Raw genomic sequence first — 24,830 nt, forward strand, 5'->3', positions numbered from 1 at the left:
AAGGATCATCTTATCTCTTCAGCTCCATATGTGTCTTCTAGCACGGTCCCCTTCTCCTTTTCCTCCCTCATCATCCTGTCATGATAAGATAGAGTACCTGCAACTGAAAACCATTCATGACAAGTCAACATGAGTCTGAAAAACCCATAACCTAACATGTTTCATGAATTAACTATTAGGGCTGGAATTGGTGACTGGTTGAGTGACTAGCTAAGGGATTGTGCAGTTTCAAAGGCCAAGGACTAGCACTGAGGCTTGAGACTGCGCCATGCGCAATTCAAGATGGCCAAGAACAAGATATTGTGTAGTTGAGGGGCTTAAGAGTTCAAGGCTAGGGCTTGAGGCTTAAAGATGCTCACTGCGCAATTATGGGAGGACAGTGGCCAAGGCATTGCGCAATTGAGGGACTCAAGGACTCAATCTGGAGGCTTGAGTCTTGAGACTATGTAATGAGAAGTTATGGAGGCTTGGGCAGAGGAATTACGTAGTTGAGTGACTCAAGGACTCAGGTTGGAGGCTTGAGCCTTGAGCTTTCCCACTGCGCAGTTCTGGGAGGCAGGGAGGCCAAGTGATTGCGTAGTTCAGGTGCTCTAGGTTGAGGCTTGAGGACTGGGACTGCACAATGCACAGTTCAGGCCTAGCTGGAAGGCATGATTGCACAATTTTGGAGGTCAAGGTTCAAGCTTGAGCACTGAGACTACACAGTACGCAATCCTAGGAGGCAAGAACTACGCATTGTGCAGTGTCAAGAGGCAGGGTTGCAGCTTGAGGGCTGAGACTGCCCAATGCGCAGTTCTGGAGGGCCAGATGAGGCTAAGTTGCTTGGTCATAAGTTTTTCCCGAATTTGGCTAAGTGTAGGATCAATGAAGCTGATGTGAACAGTGATAGGACCTGATTGTGATCACACACTTAGAACACTTCACAACACAACATAGATCATCCAGAACACATGAACAGCAAAATTCCCTCAGTGTGACACCAAAGATACACTTTGTGACGACTGTGACGACACTTGAGCGACAGATCTTAAAACTTTGGAAATGAGTGTGATACATGTTTACATGGAGACTACAACTCATTAACGCAAATATTACCCCTTGAAACACACCAAAACTAGTTTTTGTGCATTGTACGACACTCCACATGCCAAAAGAAGACATTTACTATATGAAGAGAAAAGTGTGAACGACACTTGCGATATGCGAACAACAGTGAAAGCGACACATGCCAGAGTGAAGATAACATGAAAATGACACTAATTAAAGTGAACGCAAGCAAAAACAACAGTCATAAGCATGAAAATGACACTTGCGAAGGCAAAAGTGCACAAAAGGGGACAGTTGAAGAAACTCACCGAAAAAGAAGTATAATCACAAACAAAGTGAGAAATTGTCAATGACGTGCACACTAACTGCCAACATGGGTTGAACATTGCAAAGGAACTATCTTAGTGGATTGTGCCACGCCTATTCAAGCTTGCATGAAGGAATCATTTCATCAATGCATTACAGAAGCTTGTGAGCAGGTGACTTCGACACTTATGATCCAAAAGCAAGCTCGAAGACTTAACAAAGCATCGGCCAACCAAGAAGTGACATGGAATGACCAATCACAAGATCCACAATAAGCTCCAAAATTCAAGTATTTGCAAAATTTTGGAGGGTATTTGTCACGACGACAACAAAAACCTAAATAATTGTTTAAGGGTAGCGTGAGGTTTAAAGAGAGCCTTAATATTCTTTTTCGCAAGGGTTTTTGAGATGCAATCATTGGTTCCTTGGATGAATGGAAGAGTGACTTTGGTGGTGGTGATGGATGAGGATAGTATAGGAAGAATGGTTTGACAGATTAGACGACATCTTGGACATTCATTCTCCTTGTGTCTTGTACTATGACCATAATAGAGATATTATCCATGTGTCTTGTACCTTGACCAGTATAGGGAGAATGGTCTAGTGAGCATCTTCCTGTGTCTTGTACTTTGACCAATATAGGGATATTATCTGTGTCAAGTACATTGATCATTATAGAAGATGGGCCTTTTCTTGTGTCTTGTACTTTGACCAGTAAAGGGATATTATCCCTATGCCAAGTACAATGATTAGTATAGGAAAATGAGTTTAGAGGCTACCTAGTTGGATAGGCGCCTCCAAGCATCTAACTTGGATCTCATTTTAGAGAGAGCTTATTGATGGAAATCATGCATGGATTTGATTAATGTCTCTTTGGTAAACTATGTATGGATTTGATGGTACCATGAATATTAGACATTGGTTGATTGATGTCTCTTGAGGAGTTCATGCATGTTAGTCCCATGGTGATTTGGTACTGGTGGTTTGATGATGCTTGTAATGCTGAACCATTGATGACGTTGATCTAATCTTGATCCTTCCTTAGAGAATCCTTTCAACTTGTTGACATCTTGATAGTCGTTATGAATACCTCCCTAGCTAAGAGGGAGTGTTGAAGAACATGTAGCTATGGTCGGTCTTCATAATCATCATTGTACTTGCAACAATATGAAAAAGCACAAAAAGAAAAATTATGTATTCATTATCAAGCATGTTCTCCATGCTCTTTATTAGTCAAAAGAAAATTACGAAAGGCATGTTTTCCATGTCCTTTGCAAAAGAATGAAAAATGAATTTTAAAGTGAATTTTGTGACCCCAAGTAGACCAAGTCGGCTCAACCCTTCTAAAGACACCCATTCGCTTGATCGAAAGGTTGTATATAGCCCATATGAATCCTCCTCAAAGGCACTCAAATTAGACAAATGATCTTTGCTCCATGTTCAAGAAAGTGTAACTAGGTTCAGTCTTCATAATGACATGATCTTTGTAAATGAAGTAATAAAAGAGAATAAATTTATGCCTTGCTGCATGGGTTTCATGAGCAAGAAGTGTCATTAGGTCAACGACTTCTTCTTGATGTCTTTAGGATTTATTAATATGTCAAAGAGTTATGTCATGTATAAAGAAGCTCTTCATGAGCCTATGTGTAATGTACTCTAGTCTACAAAATGTGTAGAGGCCCTCCAAAGACTAAGCACAATCCTCCAGCTACAAGCACAAAGAAGTCTGCAAGCAAAATGAGAAGGAAATCATCATGTCGACCTCAATAATTAAATTAATTAGATAAATGGCAGTCACGTCGGCTCAATAAATAGACGTGTCGTTTCACACCTTCAAGTCGGCTTGCATATATGAACATAACCACTATAAATACCCATCTAGGGTTTGCACAAATCACAAGTACAGAGCTCGCATTTTGCTCTCTGAAATTTCGTATGGATATAGGAGCATATCCGCATTACAGGAAGGCAATTGTTTAAGGGTTTGACTACACCTCGGATGGGTATAAGGTGCAGGCAGACTAGATCTCAGATGGGTAGAAGGAGCAGAAAGGACAGATCTCGGATGGGTATAGTAGAGGAGCAGAACTCGGATTGTTCTCTGAGATTTCGGATGGGTTAAAGGAGGATGCAATCTTGGTATGAGTTCTGTGCTAGAAACAATCTCGGCATACCTGTAAATGGAGGGTTACAGTCTCGGCATAAATAGGATGATAAGGATCTTGGTGTAGGAAGAAGATACTCTGTCTCAACATCATGAAGACCTCGGTGCAAGAAGAAAAACACAGTCACAGATCTCGGCATAGCAGTGACAACAAGGACTTCGGTGATCCCACACTCTGTCCCAGCATTCATCTTGGACACAGTCATGATCTTGGTATATTTGTGATGAGGAGATCTCACAGTGACACACTTTGTCTCGACATTCTTCCAGATATGACAAATCCAATTATGATCTCAGTATAATCATGATCTTGGTGGAGACAGAGTTACAAAGTAAAGATCTCAGTAAAGGTGTGGCAATGGTACAACAACAATGACCTCATTGTTATGTAGATCTCAATGAAGACAAGAAACCTCATTGACATGACGAAGTAGCAGCAATGAAGATTTAAGTGATGCAATAATGATGATCTCAGTATAGCAGCAGTGATAATGATGATCTCAGCAGTGACAGAGTAAAGGATTGATGTCTTCGGCTTGGAGTGGTAGAATAGGTCAAGGGTCATGGTCTTGTTATTCGTCAATTGGAATCTCTATAAGAAGAATTTTGTGCGTTTTCCTCTCCAAGAGGGAGAGGTTTTGGTCCTGGCAGAAAGCCAAATATTTTGTGTTCTTGTCTCTTTGTTTTTTATAGCAGTTTGATGAAGTAATCACACACACTAATAATAATAAGAAGATCAAGCTAAGAAAAATTCAAAAGAACTTCACAAATTTTTATCATGTCAAGAAGAATCACTTTATTTCTGATTGCCCTAGATTCTTCAACACTCCATACCAAGGTTTTGAGGCTCCTGATGTCTGTGATATGAGAAGGATCTAAGGCTCTTTGTCTCTATAATCTATGCGAGATCTGAAGGTTATTCATCTCTGTAATATATGTCAAGTTTATGGCTTCTATATCTCTAAAACAGTGAAGTTTATGGCTCCTGTAATGCAAAGTTTATGGCTCCTGTAATGCAAAGTTTATGGCTCCCCTAATGCGAAGTTTATGACCCCTGTAATACGAGATCTATTTTTTAAACGAGAATTAGGGCATCTTGTCTTATCACAGTGGAGGGATGACTTGGCACTTGTGGATAGTCATCTTGCTGGTATATTTGTCCATGACTTGATGTCTTGTTGAAGGATCTCTCTAAGGAAAGGTTTGTTGGGTTTTTACCCCTAATGGGTTTTCCCAAGGTAAAACATTGTCTCTTGTTTTGGTGCATTGTGATCTCTACTTTCCTTTCATCATTATTGGTTGAATTTGTGAGGTATAATTGCTTGCTGAATAACATTAAATGATAAATGAATACTAACTCATTTCACAAGTAATTATCAATAGTTCAAAAATAGTGCTAGTATCTTGTGCACTCTAGATTTTCAACACCTCACCTAGGTATTTATAATGCAACCCTCAATGTACCATCATTGTATCATCTTTCGCATACATTTATTCAATATATTATTTATTTTATCCTAAATGGAATTCTTTATATTCCAAGTATTTTGGATATTTAAATCAATGTGGAAAAAGTCGAAATCGGGATTAAATCCTTAAGGGTCCAAAAATTGAAAAACTCGTTAAAGTCGGGAGTTTTTTGAAAAAGCCAACAAAATTTAAAAAAATACAAAAATATTCTTTTTTTTATTTTTTTTAGCATCTAAAGTATCCACAACATCCAATAAATGCATTTCCACATAAACATGTAAAGAAAGCTAAGTTGCAGGAAACGTGGGTTTAGGATTCGTTTCCGTACGGAAACGAAATGAAAATGGGGAAACCCGTACCTACGGCCCGAAAACTCGTTTCCGGTCATACTGGCCCATTTCTCGAGGAGGAAACGTGGCCAATACGGCCGGAAATGAGTTTCTGGGCGGACGGCAGAGTTTCCTCATGCAAATTGACTTTTTTTTATGTTTTTTTTTATTATTTTGTTTTCTATCTTTTTTTTGGGCGACCAAAGTGGCTTCTAAATTTAATCATAATGTTTAAATGTAATAAATTATAATGTATCGTGCATGCTTTATGATTGGACATAACATTTCTTAAATGTCCTAAATTCTAATATATATATATATATATATATATATATATATATTTGTGTTTCCCCGTTTCCAAAATTTGGGGAGATTGCATTTCGTACCCGTGCCCGTTTCGAAAACTCGTATCCATTTCCTCGTTTCGTGCAACATAGAAAGAAAGCTAATATATAATATGTACATGAAGTCTAGTGCTACATCACTTATCAAAATAGTAAATCAACTCCTAAATCTTAGAGTCCTGACTCAGTGTCAACTCTCAATAGTCAAAATATCAACAAAAAATATAATAAATGTATATCATGAGTCATCAATCACTGAGATCCTCTGCCCCTTTTACGGGAATAGGGAATGGCTTTGCCTTTTCCTCTAGAGGAAGAAGGCCTAGCCCCTGAGGATACAAATGGACACAATCATCCTCTAGAAGCCAATAAAAGAGGTGGCCTCTGTCCTATGTTGTTGTTGCCTATCCTAGATGGTGTCACCTCCTCCTCCTCAACCTCCTCCTGCTTTGCCTCCTGACCCTGATGTTGCTCCTCCTCCTCTACCTTTGGTTCTCCCTCCCCTGCAACTGCTACCTCCTCTGCCGCTAGTGCCCCAAGATCCACATCTAACCAATCAGGGATCGAGCCCATGGTCAGCCTCTCAGTCACGATCCTCCATGCAGCAGTGGTATCAATATTGTCCAATGAGATGGCTTCCACATCATGAGTTTTCTGAAGTTGTCTCACCCACAATCGAAGATTGTAGTAGGACGTAGACCATGTCATTGAGGCGTTGGGACTCCAATCTATATTAGGTCATAGATTGTAAATTAGTACTTAGAAATTTTAAATATTAAAAAGAATCAAATGAATTCAAAAATTTAGTTTGATTTTTTTTACTTGTTGCGCCTTTTGTTGTGTATTTTGTCAAATACACTCCATTTGCGCTCACACCCAAAGGAACTGCATGTTTGGTTGAGCACTCAAATGACAAGCTTTTGGAGATGGGGTACTCTGCCACCATAGCCTGTCCACCAAGAATCTACAAGTTAAAAAAAAATGAGAAACATTTAAAAAAAAATTAAAACATTGAAATTCTAAACTTGAAAGTTTGAAACAAACTGAAGCTTACCTGGCATTTTGGTCGCCCTATTCTTAATAGCCATGTTAGAACCAAATGTGCCACCTCCCATCCTATATAACTCCATTTCTTTAGAAATATCTTCATGTTCTTACTCAGATGCCACCATCCTCTCAACACAAGTGAAGAATCCATCCATCACCTCGACATCAAATTTGAAACCACTGGAGTAAGCAAATGCGGGGTTGAGGTAGATACCTGCAACATGAATGGGGCGATGGAGGGTATTGTTCTACCGCTCATCAATCACTCTCCATATGACTTGATGCTCTAACCCCTCGTCTCCCTTATCTTCATAATAAGCACGAATGGCTTCTTTGGCCCTATCCATGGCCTCATACAAGTAGCCCATTGTGGGCTTGTCTCCATCAACCAACCGAAGAACCCTTACCAAAGGTTCTGAAATGGCACGCACCTCCTCTACTCCTGCCCAAAAGCTATGATCATATGAAACTAGTCTGCATATGCCCTTTCCCTCTGGTTTGCAACTAATAGAGAAAGTACACCAATCCTGTGAAAGAAACATGTTCTTTACATCCCACATAGAATTCAACTAAGACTGAAGAGATATGAAAGTAGTGGCAAATCGTGTAATGGCAGGACGCACCAACTTTTTGTTGTTGGTGAATCTTCTGATCAAGCTAAGCATAAATGCATGATTATATAAAAAATTTGTTATGCTCCTGAATGATTCAACAATATCCCTCACAAGAGGAATCTTACCTATATCCTCCAATATCAAGTCAATACAAGGAGCAGCACAAGGTGTCCAAAACAAGTTAGGATACCTCTCCATAAGCAACTTGCCATCTGCAACATAATTTGTAGCGTTGTCCACTATGACTTGGACAACATTTCTTGGGCCTGCTTCCTGAATGAAGATGTCCAACAACTCACATAATAGACGTGAATCTTTAATGTGTGCAGATGCATCAACAGATTTCATAAACATTGCCCCTCGGGACAACTAACCAAGAAGTTAAGAAGGGTCCTACCGTTCTAGTTAGTCCAACCATCTGACTTGACTGTGCATCCAGTGTGTTCCCATGATGCCCTAAACTCCTCCAATCTAGAAGTTCAATCAGTCTTTTCATCTTTAAGAAGAAGCCCTCTCAATTCTGCAAAGGTAGGGGCTTTGTACCCCGAGCCAACAACAGCAACAGCATCAAACATAGGTTGGTAGAATGGGTTTGTCTTGGCAATGTTGAAAGGAACATCACGCCATAGAAGACACTTACTGACCAAACTGTCAGCTTCTTCCTTTTCCTTTTTTTAAGTGCAGATTTGATGCCAGGTTGTGCACCATGTGTGGTTCTAGGAACAAAAAAAGTTGTGAAAACTTAGGGATTGGGACATGTGAGTGTGGAAGGTGATGTTGAAGAACCACTCTCACTTCCCCCCACTCTTAAGTCCCCTACAAGTTGGATTTGTAGTGCTGCCATGGTGTCTTTGCCCTCCTGTTTATCCATCAACGATTTAATGGCCTATCGGATGATTTCTGGAGATGGATCTGGGAAAAGGTCTACATTTTGCCTCGAAATTTGCCCCAAATGGAATTTTAATCTGTTGATACCCCCTGACATATGTTTTCCACACAACTTGCAAGTCAAATACATTCTATTGACCCCCCCAGATTCGGGTATAGTATCAGATCACCATATTCCCACATAGGGTCCAAGAGCATTGGCATTTTGTTTGAAACTTTGAACTTGAACTTGAACCTGGGCACAAAACAAAATTGAAAAAAAATTAAAAATTTCCCATCACATAAGAAGCAAACGGAAATGTAATTGTTGATTTTAAATTTTAAGTGCCTCTTCTCACTCACTTGAACACACTGAGATTCACTAAACAAGGGTTTGAATTTTTGTCATTTGATTCTTGAAAGTTGAAGTTTTGCTTCAATCTAGATTCTAAATAATGTTTTGATTCAAAATTCTAAGCAAAAGATAAGATAAAAACAAACTAATAGAATTATAGAAAGATTTAAGAAGCCATTTGTGTAACAAAGGCTAAGAGAGAAATTAAAATACATATCTGGCAGCAGCAAATCGGCACTTTGAATCTCTCACGTTGAGCAGTGGACAAAAATCCAAATCCCCACCACAAAACTAGCAAATCTCCTTCTCTTGGGCAATGGCAAAAAACTCCTCTCTCCACAACGACAAATGGGAGAAAAAACAACGAAAAAGGATGAGTTTTTTCCACTTTCCGCCTCTTATCCGTGGTCTGGGAAGTCTCGACGACATTTTAGGTCGACTCTCAATTAAATCGAAACTTTTACGATTTAATCTCGATTTTTTCGATAGTGAAAAAATCAACAAAAAGTTGACCGATTTAATTCGCTAGCCAAAAAAATCACAATTTTGGGATTTCATCCCGACTTTTTCCACATTGATTTAATAGCGAGCCACATATGTTGTCACAAAGAGCAAATAGTTAAGATCAAGCAAAATTTAAAGACAACATGGCACAGGCAAAAGAGTTATGCAAACAAAGGCAAAATACTAAGGAAACTTATAGTTGGGGAGAAAGTGTGCAACCAAAGAAAAGTTCATTAAAGTTCAAGAGAAGGTCCAAATTGGAAGCCAAATATTGTGGTCATTTAAAGATCTTGGATAGGGTAGAACATGTTGCATACATGCTTGAATTGCTTGCTACCATAAAATTTCATAATTTGTTCCATATGTCATTTTTTAAGTATGTGTATGATCTTAACCATGTCGTTGATTGATCTTTAATTCAAGTGGAACTGAGAAGAGACTTCTAGGTACAACCAATGTGTATATTGGATAAAAAGGTCACTATGCTCAAAAATAGTCATAAGGGAGCTAAAGGACCAATACACCCACTATAGCTCTGAAAAAGCAACATGAGAGATGGAGGATGCAAAGCGAGAGGCATATTCACATTTGTTTTGACAATTTGATGTAAAAATTATTGGATATGATGGTGATGTGCATTGAGGAGAATGCAAAATCTAGGGAGAGCAAAATGTAATACCTTAGTTTTGATTCCCAAATTATTATTATATTATTGTATATGATGGTGATGCGCACCAAGGAGAATGCAAAATCTAGGGAGACCAAAACGCAATACGCTTGTTTTGATTAGCAAATTATTATTGTGTTTGTAGATGATGAATGTATCAAAGTCAAATGATCTAATATCTTAGATTTTACATTAAATGATACTTAAAAAGTACATCACATGCTACAGAAGGAAAGGACAAAAGAATGGGGGGCTACAACTCGATAAGATGGGAAATTCAAAGGGAGCTTTGGGGGCTCTAGCGAGCTAAAAGAGAATAATATTATTTTAATCTTATCCTAAATACTTAACTTTGTTTAATCAATGCTCTTTAATCGAGGCTTAATTTTATTCTAAGATTTGGATTAATTGCATGAAGGGGGAACCTAGGCTCTCCATAGAGATATGTGGCCCCTTCATGCTATGCAACCTTCTTCTATACTATTTGGCCATGCAAGTGAATTTGGAGAAGAGTTTGAATGTTTCTAGGTACCATTTGAAATAATGAAAACACCAAATTATTAAGAATTCACATTACCATGCAAACTATCATTCAATTGGGGGATGTAATGTTCCTAAGTAGGAACATGAGTGATATTTAAACAAATAAATAGTGCGGCGCAATAAAAATAAAAACATACATTAGACATCCCTGAAAATGTTGTAAATTTGGAACTACTGAGCCATATATTATAAAATCAGAGAGCTAGGTACAATATAAAATGGAATGGTGCACCTGGGCTGGTCTCAATGACAAGCTTGACAAAACCCAGGTGAGAAATAGCTAAGTTGAAGACTGCCCAGTTGTTGCACCACTCTGCACTGCGTTGTCCCAGTAAACTGTTGTCCTGCTGAACTTCGACCTGCTGGAATGTGCCCAAAAACTGCCCAGAAAATTATATCCTTCCAGCCCCGAACGCCTTGGACAAAACCCGGAAGGGAATTTCTCTGGTTTTGACTTTGGATTTCGGCCTCCTTGGACCCTCTCCCCAGTTGCTACTGCCAAATTCGACTTGCAGGAAACAGCCTGCAAATCCCTCTAAAAACACCATTGGAATGCTGGATTCACCTGTGCTAACTAACTCCTTGCTCCCCAGATGATCCTTGGCCAAGATGATTGCTCTCCCAAGCACTATGAAATCACTGCCAAAGGCCTCTGAACAATCCCTCTGCCCAGAAATTCGTACTGGTGATACACCGGTCTAGCTAGTTGCACAACCCAGTGAACATGACCTCAACAAACAGTCTTCGCAGCCCCGAAACTCCCAGCAAGCTATGGACCTCGTTGTTGGCTCTAAATCCTCTTGCGTGTTTCTAGCTGCTTAGGAAATATGTAGTCCCCTGCTATGCATTGTTGGTTGAATTGTGTGACTGTGTTGAACTCTCTGAAATCCCTATGGAACAACCTCCCTAGGGCAGGCACAGATGGTCCCCCAAAGAAGAGGTTGAATCTCCCGCTTGAGAGATTCGTAGCTAAACAGCCGATAAACTCGCTCAGCAGCTGAGCGTACTAAGTGTGTTTGTTTGCAAATGTTCAAGATGGTCGAAAATAAGAGCTCCTTCTCCTTTTATCACCTTGGGCCCCCTTAGCCTTATGTGGGCCCCTCCATCCACTAATTCAATTCCCTCCAAGCTCATCGAATGGCCAAGTTCGAAATACTCATGTGGGTGGCCCCCACATTCCACTAGCTGCAAAAATAAAGTCGAATTCCCCTATAGTTCCTAAGTCTACATGTGGGGTCCTCCTCCTAAGCCAAAAATGTGTAGCTGCACCCTGTGACTAATGTGTTTGAGAAGGGACATGACAGTCCTCCCCTCCCAAATGTTGCTTGCCCTCAAGCAACCTCAAAGTTGGGTGCTCCAGTATGTGCTCACCTTCCCAGGTGGCATCCTCATCCGGCAAGTTCTTCCAGCGTACCAAGAACTCCTTGATGGTCCTACTCCTCAATCTCCTCTCCCTGCTCTCCAAATGGCATTTGGTTCCAACACCAAATGGCCCTCATCATCCAACGGGGGTAGATCAGTTGTTGTCATCACCTGTTGTCCCAGCACCTTCTTCAGGCATGAGAGATGAAACACATTATGAATTCTACTCCCCGGAGGCAGCTCCAGCTCATAAGCCACCTCCCCAACCTGCCTAGTCACCCGGTAGAGCCCATAGAAGAGTGGTTGTAGCTTCTCGGCCCCCTTTTGTTTCATCGTAGACTATCTGTAAGGCTGCAATCGGAGGTATACTAAGTCCCCCTCCTCGAAGTGCCTCTTTGTCCTGTGTCGGTCTGCGTACAAATTTTGTTGATTTTGGGTTGTCACTAAATTATCCTTGAGAGCCTTGAGGATATCTTGGCTCTCTTGAACCTAGCCTTTCGCCTTTGGGGCCCGGTTGTCTCCAAAAACAATATCAGCAAAAGTCAGTGCATCATATCCATAGAGGGCACAAAAAGGAGTCATATCGATAGACATGTGGTGTGTGGTGTTGTAACAGCACTCGCCCATGTGCAACCACCGAATCAACGTCCTCTGCTGACCTGTCACATAGTTCCTCAGGTACCCCTCCAACCACTGTTTGACTCTCTCCGTCTGGTCGTTTGTCTGAGGGTGATAATTGGTGCTAGGAGTGAGCTCCGTCCCAACCAACCTGAAGAGATCCTGCCAAAAGCCACCCATGAATCTATTGTCTTTGTCGCTCACAATGTTCTTGGGGAGCCTATGTAGCCTAAAAACCTCCCGGAAGAACAACTCAGCAACCTATGCAGTCGTGTACCTAGTGGGGAAGGCAAAGAAGTGGGCAAATTTGGTCACCCTGTCGACCACTACATATATGCAATCCTTCCCCTATACCATGGTGAGCCCAGTGATAAAGTCCATCGAAATACTTTCCCATTGCCCCTCCAAAATGGGAAGTGGTTGTAGTGGCCCTGCAGGGTGAGTCAGCTCCCCCTTGTTTTGCTGGCAGGCCTCACACTCTTGTACATGCTACAGCACGTCCTCCTTGAGGCCCTTCCACGTGAACCTCTCCTAAACAGCCATGTAAGTCTTCTGAAACCCCTGGTGTCCGGACAGTGGTGAATCATGACTTGCCTGGAGTATCCTCTCCCTCAACTGTGAGTTGGGCACCAAGTAAATGTGCCCCTTGTAATAGATGACCTCATCTATCACACAGTAACGCTCATCTGCATGTGTCCCCTTCAATACCTCGCATACCCTCTTGTCCTTGGAGTACTCCACTAACAGTTGAGCCTTCCAATCCTGGCAGATGCTCATGAGCGATAACCTAGCTAATCTCCTAGATAGAGCATCGGCCACCACATTGTGCTTCCCTAGATAGCACATACTCAATGTCAAAATCATAGCCCTGCACCTTGCTGACCCATCTTTGTTACCTGTTGTTGAGGCCCTACTGCCCCATGAAATGTCGAACACTGTTGTGATCAGTCTTCACTCGGAACCAATTGCCCACCAAGTACTGGCGGAACTTGGCCAATGCATGCATAATGGCCAGCATCTCCTTGTCATATATGGAATATGACAGCGCATGCAGTAGGAGCTTCCTACTCTCGAAAGCTATGGGATGCCCCTCCTGTGACAATACGGCTCCAACTCCTACCCCGGAAGCATCACACTCCACCGTGAATGGTTGGGAAAAGTTCGGGAGTGCCAAAACAAGGCAACTGCTCATCACCTCCTTGAGGCGATCAAAGGCGGCATGTGCTCCATCAGTCCATGCGAAGGCCCCCTTCTTGGTCAAGTCGGTCAAAGGTGTTGCCAGCTGCGAGAACCCTTTGACAAACTTCCTGTAATAAGTGCAAATACCCAAGAAGCCTCTCAGCATAGTCACATCTCGGGGTACTGGCCAATCCCGGATGGCCCGAATCTTCTCCTCGTGAACTTTCACCCCATCTGCTCCAATGATATGCCCGAGATAAAGCATCTCTGTCAATCCAAACTCGCACTTGGAGAGCTTGGCATAAAATTGTTGCTCCTCTAGAATGCGCAATACCTCCTCCAAGTGTTGGAGGTGCTCCTCCCATGTCCGGCTATAGATCAGGATGTCATCGAAGAACACTAGCATGAACCTCCTCAATTGTCCCCGAAAGATATGGTTCATGCAAGACTAGAATGTGGTTGGAGCATTGGTCAACCCAAATGGCATGCCCAAAAACTCAAAGTGCCCATAGTGGCACCGGAAAGATGTCTTCCCTGATCCCGTACTCTGATCTGGTGGTACCTTGAACACAAATCAATCTTACAGAAGTACTTGGCTCCTCTAAGCTCATCCATCAGCTCATCAATGCAGGGAATGGGGTACCGGTTCTTAAGAGTCTTCCAGTTGAGGGCTCGATAGTCGATACACATCCGGAGGGTTCCATCCTTCTTCTTCACTAGCACTACTAAAGAAGCGAAAGGACTGGAACTTAGCCTAATATGGCCCAACGCCAACAACTCTTGGATGGCCTTCTCTATCTCGTCTTTATAGGCTTTGGGGTACCTGTAAGGAGTAGTGATAACTGCCTGTATACCCAGCTCCAGCTCAATGGTGTGCTCAAACCCTCTATCTGGTGGCTGCCCTGGTGGAATGTCCCCAAACACTACCGCATACATGTCCAGTAAAGCCTGTATGTCTGTTGGTGGTGGTTGCGCTTGTCCCCCAGCCTCTGAGATCCTCAACTCGACTGCCCATGCAATGTCCCCATGTCGGAGATCTGCCTCCATCCTGTGGGCCGAAACTGTCTGAGGCAGATAAGACTACATGCCTCTCAAGACCACCAGTTTGCCATCTGGCCCAATGAACTCCATCTCAAGTTTCCTCCAATTTGTCGTGACTCGCCCAAGGGAATACAACCACTGGACACCCATCACCACGTTGGTGTCTGGCACATCGACCACAAAGAAGTGGTCTGTCATCGAGTAGTTCCCCATAACTATTGTCAAGGAGGGCACGTATTTGGTACACTGGATGGTACAGTCACCTGGCACTAGGACTGAGAACCCCTCAAACTCTGTTGTGGTGAGGCCCCTCCTCTGGACCAACTGTGCATCTATGAAATTGTGGGTAGCCCCACTGTCCACCAGCACCGACACCCTCTATCCATGTACAGTGCCTCTGATCCTGAGTGTCAAAAACTTAGGAATCCCGCATAAAGAAGCAAGGACTCCTCCTGATGGGCAAGAGATGCCCCTCCCTGTGGAGGTGGTGGTGGTGGCCCTCTGTCTGTCGGACTCTCTCCATCTGTCCCACCACAATCCTGCTCCACACTGTCAAAAAAGACCTCAATGTAATGTGCTCTACCTGCAGTGCACCTATGGCCAGGTGCCTAGGGCTCTTTGCATGTGAAGCACAGCTTCCTCCTCTGGTGGTCCTTCCGCGTCTCCTCATCTAACTGCCCCCTCCCCTGTGTGGTCTTATGTGGTGGGGATCTAGCCTCATGCCCCTTCTGTGGGAAAGGGGTCCGTGCAGAAAATGACGCTCTGGTCTTGGGGATGACCCCTTATAAATCTCTAGCACACACAACTGCTTCCTGCAGCGTGGAGGGTCTGTGTGACTTCACCAGTCCACGCAGGGGCTCAAGCAAGCCCTCAATGAAGGTGTATACCCTCCTTGCCTCAAACAAATTCGAGCCTGTCACTGACACACAGAAAATCTGAGAAGTACTGCTTTGCGTTGCCTGTTTGGCGCAGTTGTGTCATCTCCCTCAAAGATTCCTCTGGATCCCTCTAATCAAATCGCTCCACCACCCTCCGGTGAAGTCCTCATAAGAAACTATCTGGGTATGCCCCAAAGTGGTCAGGCCGTGAAACCACCAATCATGGGTTTCCCCCTCCAAGTGCAGTGCTGCGATCTCAATGGCTTCCTACTCTGTCACCCGGTTGAGTTGAAAGTATGTGTCAATCTTTTCAACCCAAGCCCTCGCTGTGCACTTGTCAACCCAAGCCCTCGCTGTGCACTTGGCAGTGCCATCAAATGTAGGGAAATACATCCTCCCTATAGTTCTCTACAGCTCATAGTTTTGGGTCCCTTGTCCTCCGTACCCCTTGTTCCGCTCACTCTGCTTGAGCTTGCCGTAATCTCTGAAGGAGAAGGCTTCTTTGAAGTCTTCGTCCATTGCCTACCACTCTCTGAAGTAATCCCCCATCTGAGGAGTGTCTTCCTCCCTTGTTGGTTCGATCTGTGCCACTGGCACGAAAGAAGGTAGTGTAGCCCAAGTCGGCACACTAACTGAAGGGTGTTGCGCCGCTGGTGAGGGGTGATCGAAAGGCTGAGAGGCCCCGGAAGTTTCTCCACATAGAAACCCTCTAGGTGTGGCCCTGTCCCTATTTTGTGACTTGATCTCCTCCAGCATGTCTTTCTGCCCCTTGGCCAAGTCACTCAAGGCCCTCAGAGGCTATCGAAAGCCATCTCCTCCCTGCTCTTGGGCTCTGCCATTTCCTCCTCTCCGGCCACTGCTTTCCCTCTTTCCTCCGTATCTGGCGTAATTTCTAACTCCCTTTCTCTGCTCCTGTACCTCTACCTACGATAGGTGATGTTCTGCTAGTCCTCTTCTCTCATAGGAAACAAACCCCACAGCTGAGCCAAGAACTAGGCTCTGATACCACTGTAATGTTCCTAAGTAGGAATATGAGTGATATTTAAACAAATAAATAGTGCAGCAACATAAAAATAAAAACATGCATTAGACATCCCTGAAAACGCTGCAAATCTAGAACTACTGAGCCATATATTATAAAATCAGAGAGCTAGGTACAATATAAAATGGAATGGCGCACCTAGGCTTGTCTCAATGACAAGCTTGACAAAACCCAAGTGAGAAATAGCTAAGTTGAAGACTAACCAGTTGCTGCACCACTCTGCACTACGTTGTCCTAGTACACTATTGCCCTGTTGAACTTCGACCTGCGGGAATGTGCCCAAAAACTACCCATAAAATTATATCCTTTCAGCCTTAGACTCCTTGGACAAAACCTAAAAAAACCCATAAGGGAATTTCTCTGGTTTTGACTCTAGATTTTCGGCCTCCTTGGAGCCTCTCCCCAGCTGCTGCTGCCAAATTCGACTTGCAAGAAACAACCTGCAAATCCCTCTGAAAACACCACTGGAATGTTGGATTCACCTGTTCTAACTAACTCCTTGCTCCCCGGATGATTCTTGGCCAAGATGACTGCTCTCCCAAGCACCACAAAATTGCTGACAGAGGCCTCTGCGCAATCCCTCTGCCCAGAAATTCGTACTGTTGATACACCGGTCTAGCCGGCTGCAAAACCCAGTGAAAATGCCCTCAACAAACAATCTTCCCAGCCCCGGAACTCCCAGCAAGCTATGGAACTCATTGTTGGCTCTAACTCCTCCTACGTTTTTCTGGTTGCCCAGGAAATACGCAGTCCCCTGCTCTGCGTCGCTAGCTGAAGTGTGCGATTGTACTAAACTCTCTGAAATCCCTGTGGAACAGTGTCCCTAGGGCGGGCACGGATGGTCCCCCGAAGAAGAGGTTGAATCTCCTGCTTGAGAGATTCGTGGCTAAACAGCGGGTAGACTCGCTAAGCAGTTGAGCGTACTAAGTGTGTTTGTTTGCAAATGTTCAAGATGGTCAAAAATGAGAGCTCCTTCTCCTTTTATCACAGTGGGCATCCTTAGCCTTATGTGGGCCCCTCCATCCACTAATTCAATTCCCTCCAAGCTCATCGAATGGCCAAGTTCGAAATACTCATGTGGGTGGCCCCCACATTCCACTAGCTGCAAAAATAAAGTCAAATTCCCCTATAGTTCCTAAATCTACATGTGGGGTCCTCCTCCTAAGCCAAAAAAGATGCCAAAAATGTGTAGCTGCACCCCATGACTAATGTGTTTGAGAAGGGACATGACAGGGAAATCAGGAAATGTGTCTCTAAGCGTACTGCTATGCACTTAATATAATTGAATTATGCAAGCTACAATCACGAATTACAAAGGAATTGCAACTGTACGGAATGATACTTCTTGTTATTCAGGAATTTCACTACAGCAGATAGTCTCTAGAATCCAGAGGTGACCATTCCTAGCCCACTTGTGTTGGATCCCTAGAGGGAAGTGGGATAGCCTGATGGACTGCCAAGCAACAAAGGGGATCCCATTCCTTGGGTTGTGCATGCTGATGGGGAAAGAGAGTTGTTGATTGGGACTGCTATAAGAGTCAATATTGACTATGAACCAGGGAATTGAGCTTTATAACCAACCAGAGGTAAAGGTCGTTCTTGTGGATTCATAGCATCAACTCCACGGTAGCCTCTGTTGCAGGGAGAATTGGTGTAGCAGGGAGACTATGGTTGAGTGGAATGTCCTTCTATAGCCAATTGGTAAGTGTTCATGAAAGTAAGTGGGAATTGCATTCAGTTAATGTTGTTTGTGTAATGGATTTTATTACTTTCTGGTTTGTTCAGTCCTGCTTGCATGTGTAAGCCTCTAATTATAATTTAACAATCGATTGCCATTGCATAAGTCTGCATTGCTATGCCTGCATGTGCTAATTAATTAATAGCAGGACAGTGAGGAAAGCTACTAGAGAAACAAATTTGGAGTGAAATTGGTGCATTCAAGTAGTACCCAATAATCAAAGTGCACAAAGGGTATTGGGTACGTTACATTTTATCTTCTATTAAAAAGAAATGCATAGAAAGACATATCCACAGCATGCAAAGAATTATTAAATCTGGACACTACTGGATTTAATCACAAGATTATTTCACTGAGAATTTGGTGAATTTTCCAGAATATTCAAAAAAGACATTGTGATGCATCTCTACTGACATGGAATATGCTTCATTTATCAGTGAAAAATGTCCTTCGGATTCACTCCCACCAATATACCTGCATATGAAAATTTATTCAAATCACAATGTAGTAATACTCAATCATGATATATGAAAGAAAACCTCGAAGTTGTCAAATGCATCATAAAATGAAAATATGTTGCCTAATTTAGCAGAAGTAGATCATCCATATAATGGTACCTACACTGTACCAGAGCATCTTCCTTGCCATTGCACATCTTTTGACTTCTCAAATTTCAACCTTTCTATGACTCCTATACCAAGACCAGCCCTTGGCAGCTCAGTTTGCCAATTTTCTCGTCCAGATTTAGCACTAGACTGCATCTTGTCAACAACCTAGAGAAACAAAGAAAACATGTTTTTTTCAAGCCATTGATAACCGAGTATGCTGAAATTTCAGAAAAAGAAAAAGGACATAAGAGAGAGATTGACAAGGAGGTAGAGAAATATAAATGATTCCTTGTTTTTGGTGTTTTGAAACAAACCCATCCTTGATTATATATGTTTAACAAGATTCTGATTATCGATGAGGCTCTACTTCTCTAACACACTGCCTATTATTATAATAATTATCTTATGCATCCAAACTAGCAAAAAGGGAAACATCCCCCAGTGTTGCCTCAGTAACAATCTAAAATCAGTATCATAAGGCCTTGTAGAATTCACGCACCTGGGACATAGCTAAGATCCCATCTTAGCATCAGAAAGTATCAAATAAATAAATCGTTGTGTTTACTGTGGTCAAAAAGTTGAGATGCAAAGGATCTGTATTATATGTAATTTAACACGGGTTAGCAACTAGATGTTGAATGACCCAGCTCTTATTTGAATAGGGTTAGAACTTAGAATTAATGATGGGTGCTGCAGAGGACGTTAATGATAGACTATACAGATGCTCCATAGGACTCTATCAATCAACTCTTTCTCATGCCTATTTTGAGTGTTCTAAATGAATCCATGATATGTACTCACAATTGAATATTGGAAAGCAAGAAAATGAACACAGACAAGGGAGAATTATTGGCCGCCTATACAGTCTATTATATAGGTGTATATATAAGGGTACCATTGGTAAATATTTAGTAAGCACAAAGAAGCAAAAATAGTATGTAGGAGCTTAGCACAAGTGACATGCATAGCTTGCACCCTTGGCTATCTAAAAATATCTTATTGAAATAAGGAAAATATTAGGATAAAAAGAAAGCTGAAATCTATCTACAAGATATTTTACAACCACTTTCCGTTTATGGAACTTTGCACACTTTGACTATGAGCTCTCATCGTTCCCTCCCTGATCAGAGGAAATTGTCCCCAGATCATTCTAAAGGAGGTTCACCATTTCCAACCAAGGATATAACATTTGTAAGTGTTGTGTAGTTGAGTTCTTGGTATGGAGTCTGGACCCACAAGTCTTCTTATACTAATATTAAAATAACAACTTCTAAATGTGGAGTGTTTGAACCATTGGTGTAACACTATGTCACGCTGAAGAGGTTCAAAGTACAAAGTGATGAAAGGAGATTTTGGGGGTTAAGGCAAAATCCCTTTCATATCAATTTTTTGATCCTAAGGCATGTCGGTTATGGCCCACAAACATATCAAAAGCGTAAATTGAAGCCTTAAGCCTTTAAACCGGGACCACACTTCATATCGGAATAACACAAGATTTCACGGGAAACACACAGTCGACACACTTAGTCAGACTTCAAAATATTTATGCACCCGCGTTCATAACTTCATCGGTTCTGCTCCTCCAATCCTTTCTCCGATCTCCAATCAAATCAGGACCGTTGATCTGGACACGATCCAACAGTTGTCGCTGCCCTGATCAATCAAACTTGCGCGACAATCCTCCACCATCGATTACCTCGCGCAAGATCCAACGGTTCATAAGGATTTCGGGTAGACAACAAGCACGAGGATTAACTGCCCGAAAAGTGGTTTCCTCTCTCCTCCTCACTGCTATGTGTCGCTTGACGAGTGGAATCGTGTGCTCACCCTTCAATACCACTTACCACTTTTCGCTCGCCCGAAATACCACTTCCACTGTTGCGAAACCACTTTCCTCGCGAATTAACTTCCGCGCTCTTCCACCATGCAATGACCGTTGATCTCTTCCATCAAACGGTTCTAATGGTTCCTTCAAGTTCCTCTGTATTTTGATAGTATCCGTCGATCTGACAGTTACGATTAAAACGGATTCTTCGTTCGCTTTCGCTCATGATGGAACTTGCATTACACACACAATTAACCTGCCATACAACAATTGACTCTGATATCGAATTATCACTGGATCACCATCGAACCTGATAGTGATCGATGGTCGATCTATAACCTAGGAACATAGAATTAACTTACAGTACGGTCGTATATGTAAAACACAAACACACGAACTCAGATAACACACATATGCACAATAACACGTATATTTCTATTATACACAGACGATTACAAGCTAAGGCATTTCAGCCTTAGAACCAGTGTTTTAAAATTCCGCCGGCTCGAAACCGACTCGGCCGAGTTGGTCCGAGCCGGTAAAAAAATTTGCGACTCGGCCGTTGAACCGGTTCGGTCGGCCGAGTCCGTATCAACTCGGCCAGGTCACTTCATGCGGCCAGTAAACCCCAAAAACGCAATTTTTTTTATTTTTTTATGTTTTTTCTTAGTGTGGGGGACTCCAAATGGTTTTATTAATTGGTTTTTTGGTCTTTGGGGTCCATTCCCCTCTCCTAGTATTGATATGCTATTCAAATTTCATGGTAATGTTAAATTCTTAAAGTAAAAGTGACATTCTCCTTAATCTTCATTTTCATCCTTTTACTTAAATTTTTAACATTACCATGAAATGACTCAAGATGTTTGAGAGTGGTTCCGACCTCATTGGATTTCATATGGAGAAAGTAGAATTTTAGATTTCATAGTCCAACAGACTTATCAGTTTTTCAGGATTTCAGAATTGGGGGATTGCAGTGTTTCCATTGAATTTTGTCATGTATTAGGGTATGGAACTCGTATTTAATCAAGAGCACCAATCCCTCTATGTACCTTGATGTTAGTGATATTGGTTGTCGAACTCCTCCGGGATTCGCTCCCAAACTGGGAGCTTCTGACAATGTCGCTCCCCCTCCCGTTTTCGCTCTCGCTCCCCACTTTCGCTCCCACTCCCAAGTAACACTGAGCCAAATAATGTTGGCAACTCTAGCAGTAACCAGTAGTACTGGTCACAGACTTTTGTTGTAGAGGCCATTTATAGCCTCCTAGGTTATGTGTTTTTGTTTTGATCTCTATATCATCATCGTGTATGTATTGGACAGTGCACTGGGTGCCATTTTGATATAATGGATATATTCATGAGCCTACTTTGATCATATGTTGTCTTCTATCTATATTCTAATGATGTTTGTTTGGAAACATGAATGAAAATCTTTAAAATTATGTGGTTTTATAAAAAATAAATATTTAATGTATTTTTTACAACGACCAAGTCATTGAAATTGAGCCAGCTGAGTCGATACCGAGTCGGAGTCGACCCTCGGCCAAGTCGGAGTCGACCCTCGGCCGAGTCAGAGTCGACCCTCGGCCGAGTCGGAGTCGACCCTCGGCCGAGTCGAAGTCGGAGTCGGAGTTTTAAAACATTGCTTAGAACAAACTCCCTCTCGACTACATTGTATCTATCTCTGTTACACAATTTCTATTTGTTACTCTGTCTCCTATATTACTCTCACACACAGACTCTCTTTTTATAAGGAATTACAACAGTCGTGGATCATTTAAGATGCACGATTTCCTCCCACAATCACTCAACAAATCCCTAATCTCCCGTGATGCATACATATGGCAGATTACATTACATTAATCAAGTCTTCTAGAGACTTATTGCTTCCATCAAACTAGCTCTATTTTAACAGAAATATCCCTTGTTTTGCTCTGATGGTCCACATCCTCCTTGCTCCGCTTAGGATTCCTTCTTTAATAAAGAGTGTCGAATGCTCCTGCATCACAAAGCCATTGAATGTCCTACTTGAAATTCATTATGCAACTGACGTTTATCACACAGCTCGATGCCAAAAATTGGACCAAAATAAATTTATCCTGACAAATCTCAACCATTGAATCACAAATAAGAACCTAGAAGATTCTTCAATCAAACAATCCATGGCATTGTAGGCGGGTTCCATTCATAGTAGTAGAAATTCATCAAGTTTGAGCAAAATCACATGGAAAATTCTGCAAATATTCGATAGCAACACAGAATCCATGAAAAGAAAAGACGATCGTACAGAATGTGGAAACAATAACACCAATTTCAGAATTACTTGAAATTTTGTGAATGACAAGTAGAACTAAAGTGATGACATGTCACAGTGTACCAACAACCTGCAAAAACTTTGGAGAGGCACTTTCATGTTGCAAATCACAAAAATTTCTGAAGAACCTTGGATGGGGACTTGAGATTATCCCAAAGAAACCCAAGATGGGAATCCAACAAGATTCTAGATGGGAATAAAAACTTTAGGCAACACCAAAGCTTCGAAACAACAAAACCACAATAGTCTCTCTTGTTCTAATACCAATTGATGTGTGCTCCTAATTGAAATGATGGAAAGCAGGAAGGCAAGAACAAATACAAGCAACAAGTATTTGTCACACGCACAATTCATACACTCTTCTGTTATGTAGGTGAAGAAAAAATCTACTCATTTACGGAAATAAAAGGAATGCAATTGTACAGCAACACAGCCTGGTCAATTTTCCAACCCATCACAAAAAGTTTCTTAAGACAGAGTCCATCGCAAAAGCAACTATTGACATTGAATCTACGAAACCTAGAGCCTTTTATCTTTTCTGCCAGTAAAAAGAAAAATTACCTGCAACACTAAAGAACATACACATATCTACCTCAATATAATGTCCAGTGAACAAAAGGATCCTCTAAAAATCAGAAAAATAACTCAGCTAGGAGATTGATCTGGAGGAGTTAATAATGTCCAGTGAACAAAAGGATCCTCTAAAAATCAGAAAAATAACTCAGCTAGGAGATTGATCTGGAGGAGTTAATAATGTGCTCCACCTCTGCAGATTTAGATGGACAGTAGTCCAGCCTCCAATTATACAGCTTCCTTGGCAAGTGTGTCTGCCTCAGCATTCTTCTCCCACTGTTGTGGGATAAGGTGATGTGTCTGAAACTCAAGGTCATCTCCTCTCTTCTTTTCACATTCACCCGGTGTGTTTAGGTGTATTTAGTATGTGTAAAGAAGCAAAAATAATATATAAGAGATTAGCACAAGTGACAAGCGGAGCTTGCACGCTAGGCTATCTAAATATAACTCATCCAAATAAGGAAAATAGGATGGGGATAAGAAAGAAAGTTGAAAGTAATCTACAAGATATTTTACATCCACTTTCCATTTATGAAACTTTTCACAATTTGGCTTTCAATATGAATTCTCATAATTCCAACTGTGATGGATTGGTCTTCCTTCACCATGCAACCACGATTTCAAATGCATATGAAATACAAACAAGTTAGCATACATTGCAGGCTAGAAACCAGTAATATTATGTTAGCTAGAAACCTCAAGTGAGAGGATAAAGCATGACCAACACCAACCCTCCCATGCCATGAAAGCCCACTTGACATCCATTTCCATTATCCTCGTAGCAAAAGTCCATACATGGTTCTGATTGACTATTTAATGGTTATACCAATTTGTAGAAATCTCTGAAATGCTCTGAAACCATGTACAAATTTTGAGAATGCAAATTCAGAAATTGTGAGGTTTCCCAATATCTATTTTTTATGAACTTTATGTGTTAGGGCTGAATCTCAAATATGATTTTACAGCAGCAACATTTCACTTCTCTTCAACTCAATTTCACAAGGCTTTCCAAGAAAATAAATGTCATTCAAGTGTAATTCAATACCACAAAACGACAGCCCTTAGGGCTTTCCAAGCATATATCTGATCAGAAATGTCCTATTCCAGCAGATCATAACAGCAGTAAATCTGCTCCCTTATCTTCTTCTAGATATGTGTTAAATCACTTGACAAATTCAGCTCAATGTTATGTCAAATGAGCATGCACAACCAGAGCTAGAATCTAAAAGATAATGAAAATAACATAAGCTCAAATTGAAATCTGGAAAAAAAAAAAAATATATATATATATATATATATATATACCAACAGCTTATCACAATCTGCTACAAGTCAAACTCTCCAAACACTACCTAGGAAAACCCTAGCCACCAACTCCTAGCTGTGAATCACTCCTAA

At 41.7% G+C, this 24,830-nt stretch overlaps 1 protein-coding gene across 1 annotated transcript in view; it reads right to left on the reverse strand.

Annotated features, from left to right (window-relative positions):
- LOC149222576 (sphingosine-1-phosphate lyase-like) overlaps nt 1-24,830 on the reverse strand; it is a 268,215-nt gene that overhangs the window by 207,484 nt on the left and 35,901 nt on the right. The window contains exons 3-4 of the mRNA XM_089385514.1: nt 18,737-18,888; nt 18,530-18,589 (exon numbers count right to left, since the gene is read on the reverse strand). Coding sequence (XP_089241640.1) covers nt 18,530-18,589; nt 18,737-18,888 — 212 coding nt within the window. The remainder of the gene's footprint in view (nt 1-18,529; nt 18,590-18,736; nt 18,889-24,830) is intronic.

This window comes from Pinus tabuliformis, chromosome Q (genome assembly GCF_031772625.1).
Source record: "Pinus tabuliformis cultivar Carrire ecotype Pingquan chromosome Q, CPIR1, whole genome shotgun sequence".
Classification (NCBI taxonomy): domain Eukaryota; kingdom Viridiplantae; phylum Streptophyta; class Pinopsida; order Pinales; family Pinaceae; genus Pinus; species Pinus tabuliformis.